Source organism: Zea mays, chromosome 1 (assembly GCF_902167145.1).
Source record: "Zea mays cultivar B73 chromosome 1, Zm-B73-REFERENCE-NAM-5.0, whole genome shotgun sequence".
NCBI lineage: Eukaryota > Viridiplantae > Streptophyta > Magnoliopsida > Poales > Poaceae > Zea > Zea mays.
Window position 1 is genome coordinate 238,686,007 of NC_050096.1, and position 9,639 is coordinate 238,695,645.

At 41.0% G+C, this 9,639-nt stretch overlaps 1 protein-coding gene across 8 annotated transcripts; it reads left to right on the plus strand.

The window, feature by feature from the left end:
• The first annotated feature begins 211 nt into the window (after positions 1–211).
• On the plus strand, positions 212–9,393 carry LOC100384077 (uncharacterized). 8 transcript variants are annotated; one of them, XR_002262602.3, is made up of 8 exons: positions 212–569; positions 1,249–1,538; positions 2,028–2,277; positions 2,458–3,671; positions 6,941–7,091; positions 7,489–7,825; positions 8,649–8,759; positions 9,200–9,393. XR_002262602.3 is itself a non-coding variant. In XM_035959786.1 (7 exons), the coding sequence occupies exons 2-6, from the start codon at positions 1,290–1,292 to the stop codon at positions 7,803–7,805; spliced, it is 2,181 nt and encodes a 726-aa protein (XP_035815679.1). In that variant the 5' UTR covers positions 212–569; positions 1,249–1,289; the 3' UTR covers positions 7,806–7,825; positions 8,649–9,393. The 8 variants fall into 8 exon arrangements, 5 of the variants coding, with proteins under 5 accessions (XP_035815679.1, XP_008645946.1, XP_035815663.1 ...); XR_553599.4 differs by having other exon boundaries at positions 8,619–8,759; positions 9,200–9,343; XR_004849987.1 differs by lacking the exon at positions 212–569 and adding an exon at positions 649–956 and having other exon boundaries at positions 9,200–9,343.
• Positions 9,394–9,639: the final 246 nt, after the last annotated feature.

The following is a 9,639-nucleotide window of genomic DNA, read 5'->3' on the forward strand; positions in this document are numbered from 1 at the left end:
ATACTACTCAGTCGAATACGGGTACCGGGAAATGGTGAAAGCAAAATTTCCAAATCCTAGGGAAATTGAGCTATAACAAATGTAAATCCAATGTGCACAGTAGGTTTCGGTAAATCCAATGCTAAAAAATCGCTCGAAACAACGACGATGTCAATAAAGCACCGGCCGCATGCATGTCCAATAAAACCCGACTCTTCGTACGACTACGACCGATTCTTTCCATCTACCCCCACCTACTGCTTGTAAATACAAGCAACACCCTGGCTGGCACGGTTCAAACCAAGCTTTCTCTACCCAAGTCCTGCGCCGGCCGCCGCTTCTTCTCCTTGCATCCGGTTCAGGATTTCCAGCGGCCTCGACTCCCGATCCGGTCTCCGTAGGAGCGTCGGTATCCTCGTGTCTCCGGCAGTCTTTCGAACCTCGGTTGGTCCCGATTGGCGAGAAACCCCCGCGTCGAATTGGCGGCCAAGGGGCGCGGGACGCATCATTCGATTCTTGGCGGCTGCTTGCCTGCTTGTGCTTGAGCGCTTAACAGAACTTCGCGAGCTGGGCTTTCTCTAGGTGGAAAGGTGAGCGATTCGACGACTTCTTTAACCGATTTTGCGCTTTACTGTTATTTTAGCCTTGTTTGGCCGGCTCTTTTGCCCCTTTTCCCCCTTTCGCTTTATTCTGCGCAATATTTGTTTCACCCTTTTGCTTTCCTCCCCCCTCCCCTCCCCCCCTCTCCCTGTCCGGTTTTAAAGACGCGGAGAGATTGTAAAGTCTAAATCTTGCATTCACTTGGGGAATTGGATAGGTAGGGAGTGGATAGGCTTTGTCGGTAGGTCCTTTTTCCGGGGAGAATTCGCCTGAGTTCCTTGGAATAAAAGAAGATTTGCGATCCTTAAGCCTCACGTTCCTTGATCTGCTGGTGTGGAAGTTGATCTTGATCATGTTCCCGTTCGTCGTCTTCATGGGTACGCTCCAGGGTTCCTTCTCTGTTTTCTTGTGTTCACCTTGATGGCTACTGGTGCGAATTTTGAGTTTCTTAAATGTTTCATGGTTCCTTTTTTTAACCACTGGGGCCATGTCGCAATTGGTGTATCATCACGGCGTGTATTGTGCTGAATTGGGTGCGGGTTTGCTATCTAATATTTGCGCATGGTTTTGTTGTTGCGTGAAAAGATTGGTCTTTGATGTGATTGTTGTGGTTAGCCATCAGAATCAGGAAATGGATAATAATCTTCTGTTATGTTTGATGATTGTTAGACAATTTGATTTGGAGATGGGGCCGGAAATGATAGAGCAGGATGGATGGTAGGAAAAGGAAGGGGAAATTCAGGAATTCTCTCAGGCGTATGGCTATGGAGTGCCTGTGCTCTGGTGAGCAGTTGAAGGCGTCAGATGAGACCATGCGGTCATCTGATTCTACGATCACAAAGGATTTCTCGGCCAGTGGGTACTCTTCTCGGAATGGAGAGATTGAGCAGTACCTTGATAATGGCAACATAGAGGAAGCCGAGTTGTCGCTCCGGGAGGGCATTTGCCTAAATTATGAGGTAAGTTGTTTTCTTTTGTGAAACAGATTTTGTTATGGCACCAAGAACAGCTGAAATATATGCTGAATGTGACTAGGAAATGCCACCAATTCAGCTAGTATGATTCCTAGTTAAGTCAATCTTGGGTTTCTTTTGTCAATTTTACTTCCTTGTGAAGATTTTTGTACGTAACTAAAATCAACCTGCGTGCTGAATGTATTTTTTTCTGCAGTTAGTTGAATAAATATATGGTTATTATCTTTTTCTTCACTAAAATTAGTTCACTACCTCCTACCTAGCAGTTTATCCAAGCTAGCCTTTTCTGTACCAGTATAAGTATTTCAAGGGAAATTCTTTCTTATTTCAAGAGAAGACTTACCATTTTTATTACTGCCATTCTCTTTCTTCGATTTCGTTAGATGCCAGAATGTCATCTGTTTAAGTTCTATATTTCAGCATTACATTTGGACCTAGCTGTTTCTAGCTCGACTGACAGCACATGCTAAACAGGAAGCAAGGGCATTGCTAGGAAGGCTAGAATATCAACGGGGTCATGTAGAGGCAGCACTCCGTGTCTTTGATGGGATAGACATATCTGCATTAGTTCCTAAGATGAAAATCTCAATTGCTAGAAAAACAGACCGTCGGAAGACTCATTCACAGTGGGATTCCCCACCAATGCCCTTGCATGCTGTCAGCCTTCTCATGGAGGCCATATATCTTAAAGCAAGAGCACTTCATGATCTTGGGAAAGATAAAGGTAAGCAGCACCTTGCTATCATGTTGCACACATTAACAGACTTGTAAATCATGCACATGTGTGATTGCTCTGTGATGTGGTATATCATGTTAGAAAAGGAGACTCCATTTTGGCACATCAACTCTAAAATTTTTATGCATGTGGCTCGTGTAACTACAATTCAATATTTTTATTTTACAGAAGCTGCACAAGAATGTAGAATGATATTGGATATTGTGGAAGCAGCTGTACCTGAGGGCTTGCCAGCAGGCTTTGGGAAAGGCTGTAAATTGAACGAAATAATATGCAAGGCTGTAGAGTTGCTCCCTGAGCTGTGGAAATCAGGGGGGTTTTCACTTGAAACCATTTCTTCATATAGGAGGTCACTTCTTAATAATTGGAATCTTGATGGAGAGACAATAGCAAGGATACAAAAGAAATTTGCTGTTTTTCTCCTATATAGTGGTTGTGAAGCACGCCCTCCAAATCTTCATTCTCAGTTGGACGGTTCATTTGTACCTCGCAACAATATTGAAGAGGCTATCCTTCTTTTGATGATTCTTTTGAGGAAGTCCAATCTCAAGAGGATTGAGCAAGATCCCTCTGTGATGCATCACCTTACTTTTGCACTGTCCATGTCAGGACAGCTAATTCCACTGGCTGGACAGTTTGAAGAATTGTTACCTGGTGTGTTAGACAAAAAAGAATGGTTGTACAGCGTTGCATTGTGTTATTTAGCAGAAGAAGATGATCTGAGTGCCCTGAATCTACTCAAAATTATACTAAAATCTGGAGAGGACTCCGTTCAACTCATAGAACTGCTTCTAGCTTCAAAGGCTTGCATTGAGATGAGTATTCATACTGAAGGTGCTTTTTATGCAAGGAGAGCCATTGCAAATATGCAGGGAGGATGCAAACCAATGGCAGGACTTGCAAACCTATTGCTTGGTGTTGCACTTTCTAATCAGGCTAGAAGTGCAATATCTGATACAGATAGAGCTTCTTGGCAGTGCGAAGCACTGGAAGCCCTTGGGAATGCTGAAAAAAATATACATGGGAAAGATTCTAGGGCATTATACAGTCTCAGCCTTGAAAATGCTGTGCAGAGGAAATTAGAATTAGCTGCCTTTTATGCAAAGAGGCTGGTGAAACTTGAGGCTGGATCAGAGTTGAGGAGTTGGCTCCTTTTAGCTCGAATACTTAGTGCTCAAAAGCTGTTTGCTGATGCTGAAACAGTTGTTGATGCTGCTCTAGATCAAACTGGGAAATGGTGTCAAGGAGATTTATTGCGAACCAAAGCCAGAATTCAGGCTGCACAGGGGCAATTTAGAGAAGCGGTTGAAACATACACCCAACTTCTTGCTATCATTCAACTTAGAACGAAAAGTTTAACTGCTGGAGTTTGCTTGCCAAAGGTACTAAGAATTTTTTTGTTATGAAACATGGCAGTCATAACTATACATTCTTGCTAGTATGCAATATACATTCGGATTATAGCAAAAGGTGCAATTTACTTGTTGCTATTTGATCAAATTTTCGGTACCATCTTTAAATTGAAGCAGTTTATATTATATAGTGATATGAAGGCATACAGATTTGATAGTTCAATACCTACGAAAAGGGGATGCAGTTGAGTTGGTTAGGTAGTTTGATGAGGACTCCTCATGTCCTAGGTTCTACTCTTCATGGGAGCGGATTTCAGGTCGATTTAAAAAAAATCTCTTGTCTGTCCTACGCCAAAGCACAAGTCTCAGATCCGACTTAGTTGTGGTTGTCCCACATGAGCTGGTGTTGTTGTGAATGAACGAGTGTTTGGTTCCAGAGACTAAAGTTTAGTCCGTGTCACATTGGATATTTGAATGTTAATTTTGAGTATTAAATATAGTCTAATTACAAAATTATTTACATAGATGAAGTTAAATGGCGAGATGGAAGGCTGCACTTGAGCTTCAATATATCTATGACTTTTTGACCTAGTTTCATGATGACTCACGACTTTGAGCCCCTTCGTGCTTAGTTGCTCGCTCGTCATGTCTGCATCTCTCTGATGGATGTTCTTGCTAGTGTGAAGTGTCTATAATGAGGAGACTCGTCTGTTTGCTATCGGCATGTTTGTAGTCTTTGCCAGTCTCGTCTGCTACTCCATCGACGATGTCATATTCAGTTGTGCCTCCTTTTGTGATCATGATGAGCATGTGGAAGCCTACTGTTTCATGGAGAAGGCTCAAGCTCGTCGTTCTTGATAGGGTACTAGTGGTGCTGGTACTGGAGGATCTTAGGGGAGTTTGGCTACGACTATGGAGGCCAATTGCTCATGCTGCTTCATTGCCTTGCACCCTCTACACCTACAGGAGATGCTAGTTCTATAAATTAGTCCTTTGTACGTATAGGTTCTGTTGCTGGTTCTCCATCCTCCACTTATGGACACCTCCTCCTTCCACTTTAGTACTTGTCCATGGATTCTAGACTCCGGTGCTTCCTTTCATATGACTCTTCATTGCACCTGCCTTTCGGCCGTGAGTCCTTTATCTCGTCTCCCACTATCCATACCTTTGATGGATCTTCTCTTTCCGTTGTTGGTTATGGTAACCTTCTGTCTGACCTAAACCCTAAACCCTAAACTCTTCTTGTTCCTGATGTTTCTTTTGTTCTTGATTTGATCATGCAGCTCATGTCTGTTGACCAAATTTTTGGTTATGACTTTTGTGTTGTTCTTCATCTTGACTTTTGTTATGTCTAGGATCAACGTGCATGTCGCTGGGTTGGTATCGACCCTCCTCGTCATGACTCTCAACGCCTCTGGGAGCTTGACTAGCTTTGTCTTCCTTCGGCTACGTCTGCTAGTCTTGCTGGATTCGTTTTGGTTATGTTGACTTCGTCTTTTGCTTAGTGGCATCATCGTTTCGGCCATATTTGTGGCTCCCAATTATCCACTTTGATTAGTCGTGGTCTTTTAGGTTTGGTATCAGGTCGTGAGTCTTTACATTAGTGTTAGGTTTACCGGTTAGGAACACAAATACAATTTTCTTACCATTCTAGTGAGTCCATTTCTCAACTTTCTTTTGATCTTGTCCACTCTGATATATGGGGCCTTGCTCCTTTTGTTTTTGAAGGAGACCATCGATATTATATCATTTTTATAGATGTTTTTTCTCGTCACACATGGATTTATTTCATGAAACCTTGTAATGAGGTTTTATCTATTTATATGAATTTCTCTGCTATTGTTCACTTTCGTGCTGCCTCTACCGATGAGTGTATCTCTGATGCTCTTTGTCAGGTACTTTCTAAGCAAGGGACTCTTGCCCATTTTCATGTCCTAGCGCTCATGCTTAGAACGTGTGGCTGAGCCCAAGCATTGTCATATTCTTGAGATAACTCATGCTCTTATGCTTGTTCCTCCTTTTGAATTGAGGTTGTTTCTATTGCCACTTGACTAACATTCAACCTTCCTTCACTCTTTAAGGAGGGATTTCTTTTAGCGTCTTTGTGGCAAGACTCGTAATTATTCAAGTCTTTGTCTGTTTGGCTATTGCTCCTACCTTGTGAGCACACTAAGTTGACTGCTTAGTCGGCTGATTGTGTGTTTCTCAGGTACAGTGCTGAGCATAAGATATACCACTGTTGGGATCCAGTTGCTCGTTGGATGAGGATCTCTTGGGATGTTGTCTTTGACGAAACTCATTTTTTTTATCCTTGTCCATCTTTGATGTTTCATCAACATCCTTGGTTTATCCCCTTTCTTTTCTGTTCTTCCTAGATGCTCTTGACTATACCTGCCTCACACTTACAGCATCTCTTGATGAAGTTCTTATGTACTTCAGTTTTGCCTTCTTCAGTAGTACCTTCCTTGGTGCCTTCTTTAGTGTCTCATTCCTTGGTTCCTAACTATGATGAGACTTTGCGCCTGTTGTTCACATGACCACTGAAGTTCCCTCACCTTGTCTTGCTTAATAAGGGCAGCCCTTTGTGGTAAGTGCTTGAAATCTTGCTTTGCCTGGCAACTTTGCTCGCCGCATGGATTTCCTTGTCCTTGGAAGGGAGCCAAGTCGGCTCATCCACACAAGCAAGGTTGCTGGCTGCTCAATGGCACAACCGCTTTTTTGTGGCCCAACAAGAAGACCGCTGGCTGCCGTACCACTGTGGTGAGGGCAATGACCCAACGAGCAGCCATATGTTGCAGCGCTATGCTCTCCCAGATCCAGCTGCCAGCCCTCAGGCTCAGATTGAATCCCACCTTTGCGAAATTGATGATGTTCTTGCCCTAAATCAACCTCATCTACTCTGGAATTGACCTCCTAAGAGTTGAAATTGCTTTGTCGATCCTGAATTGAGCTTCCTGCTACTGTATCAAAGGTTTCCCTAGTATGGATGAGCTCACGGTCTATAGGGAGAAGAGAAGGGAGAAGGGGGAGGGAAAGGAGAGCAATAGAACCAATTAGAGAAAGAAAACCACACCTTGCTTTGCTGGTTGGGGGAGGCGAGGCTGGCAAGGTGAGCAACAGCCTCAATGGTTCCAAGCATGCCCTTAACCTCTACACGGAACTACTGAACACTTTTGCCGGTTGGGGGAGGCAACGTGAACAACCTGCTGTCATATTTTAGTTTTTGATGCGGTTGTGTTACCCATAGCACAGTAGCAATTAGGTTATCAGTTGGTCATGCCCTTGTATTATTTCTACAGGGCAACAAGGATGATAAAGGCCTGGAAACAGAGACCTGGTATGATCTAGCTCTCTTATACCTAGGTATGGCACAATGGAGGGATGCAGAGGTTTGTGTATTGAAGATAAGATCCATCAGTCCTTATTCTGCATTGGCTTGGCATGCTACAGGTGATTCCTGTTCATTTCTTCTAAATATGACTGAAATCTAGCTCACTGCATTTTGATTTTGTTTTTTGTGACCTTGATAATGAAAATGTATGCCTATATCTAAATCTCTAATCAATAATGAAATATAATTTCAAACCATATAGACCTATTCAGAATCTTGCAGCTGTTAATTCATAAATTTGAACTATTTTCTTTTTAAAATTGTTAAATTTGGCAATTCAATTGTATATGTATTATGTATATAGCATTCAATTGTGTATTTAATTTTATCTACAGAAGCTTCATTATAAGTCAAGGATTTGAGAATCAGTTACATTTATTTCAGTCAACTTTGACAGCATGCACCTTTTACACTGGATACTTCCTTTCATATTTTTCATAAAGTATTCATTTTCAGGAAAAATATATGAAGCAAAAGGTCTTAGAAAAGAAGCTTTGGGAGCTTTTTTCAGAGCCTTAGATCTTGATCCTAAACATGTCCCAAGTTTAATATCAACTGCCACTGTTCTACAACAACTTGGTGACAGGCCATTGCCTTCTATACGGTGCTTCCTGACTGATGCATTACAACTGGATAGAACTAATCATGTTGCGTGGTTCAATCTTGGCCTTCTTTACAAAGAGGAAGGTGGCAGGTCAGCAGCTGAGGCTGCTGAATGCTTCCAAGCTGCTGCTTTTCTTAAAGAAACTGCACCTTCAGAACCTTTCAGATGACATCTACAGGGGCTATAGATGTAAGCTGCTGTATGTATTTTTGATATATTTCACTGATGAAATAGTGGATTACAGAGTTCTAAAAATGATCTTCTTGGGAGATCACAGCATTGGAAACTGTTGGAAAAAATGTTTAACAATTCAATCTATAGTTCCAATTGTTGCCTGTATAGCAACAAGAAAGACGATGATCTTCGCCTTGTGTAGGAACAGTGCTTACTGTGATATATATATATAGATAGATGACCAGTACATTGTGTATCTTGAGTAAAATGGTTTCACATATAAGGTATCAGACTACTCTCTCCGTTTGTTAAGAATTTAGTCAAGATATAAAATATGTTCTGGGGTCCTTCAGAATTCAGTTCAGTATTTACTATCAACTGTAACCTTCATGCATATCAATCATGGATTACAAGTTATTGATGGATTGCCTATTTCCTGACATCTGATGAAAAAAACTGACCCTAATTGACCTTGTGATCGGACATGGTAGAGTGAAATACACCCCCCCTCCCCCCGTTCCAAATTATAAGTTGGTATGGCTTTTCTAGATACATAATAAAAGTTATATATCTAGGCCTAGCATATATTTATATACATAATAAAAGCTATGTACCTAGAAATGCTGGAACAACTTGTAATTTTTATAAGAGAGAGTACTTTTTTATGGCAGTCATTTTGAGTCCAGAATGCACATGTTTTGAACCATCAATGGTGTACTATCATCTCTTGTGACAGTACTATGTAATTTCTCTTGAGGCCTTCCTCCATGTAAGGCCCTTCATTTGCTGTCAACTTGTCATGTTGCAGCTTAGCTAGTTGCATCAATTAATGGTGCAGATATTGGTCTCTATCCAGCACTAATGAAATGGTACACCAGATAACCAGCAACCGATTGAATTATATCAGTCTTCTTGTCTGGATATGCCCAAGTATGAAGGGCAATTGCTGGTATGTGTTCTTTTCAACCAACCGAGTAATGATGATACGGAGGCTTCCTATTTCTTAGTGCGCCTTTATCTTTACTGTCTGTGTACCAAATTTGTTGAGGGTTGTCCATGCCGATGTTCAACCATGCAGATCATTATAAAAAAAAACTATGCAGTTAAGTGGAGAATACTGTTCGTCTAAAAAACTTTTAGTTATATGTAGTGCTGGTTTGATTTTTTTCCGTATTATCAATTAGTTTAACCACAAGATCTGAAAAATATTTGATCCTCCAATAATTTTTAGCTGTGATTTAATTCTGGCATTTTCTCTTGTTTCCAGTTTACTATATTATAGCAGTACAATTTGTACATGTGTTTAATTTTCGAGTCACTAGGGTTTTAACCATATGATATTATTTTTCACTCATTTGTTGTCCAATTGGTTTGAGTTGGTCTATACAGGTAAACATCTGGAAAGTTCAACCATGGATATATTGAGTTGTAATGTATGTAGCTATATGGAACATGGAGTCAGTAAGTAGGATACTAGAAATGTATACGTATACCATTGTTCTCAATGACATCTACTAGGGTTTTATGTGTTTTTTTTTGACATCTCTGCAAATAAGGCAAGATACCCAGCTTTGTTCCTTGGATTTTTGGTAGATGCATTGTTATCTTGTGTTTTATTGTCTAGTCAATCCTCGTGCGTGCACTATTAGAGCTAGTTTGGAAACCCTATTTTCTTAAGGGATTTTTTCTCAAGAAAAAATAAAATAATTTACTTTGGGAAATGAAAATCCTGTTCCAAAACTAGCCCTTATAGAGTTATAAACCGTTTTAGATTTGCCACCCTGATTTGTTGGGTGAGCGAGATGTCGAGATCTAATAATACCATGGAA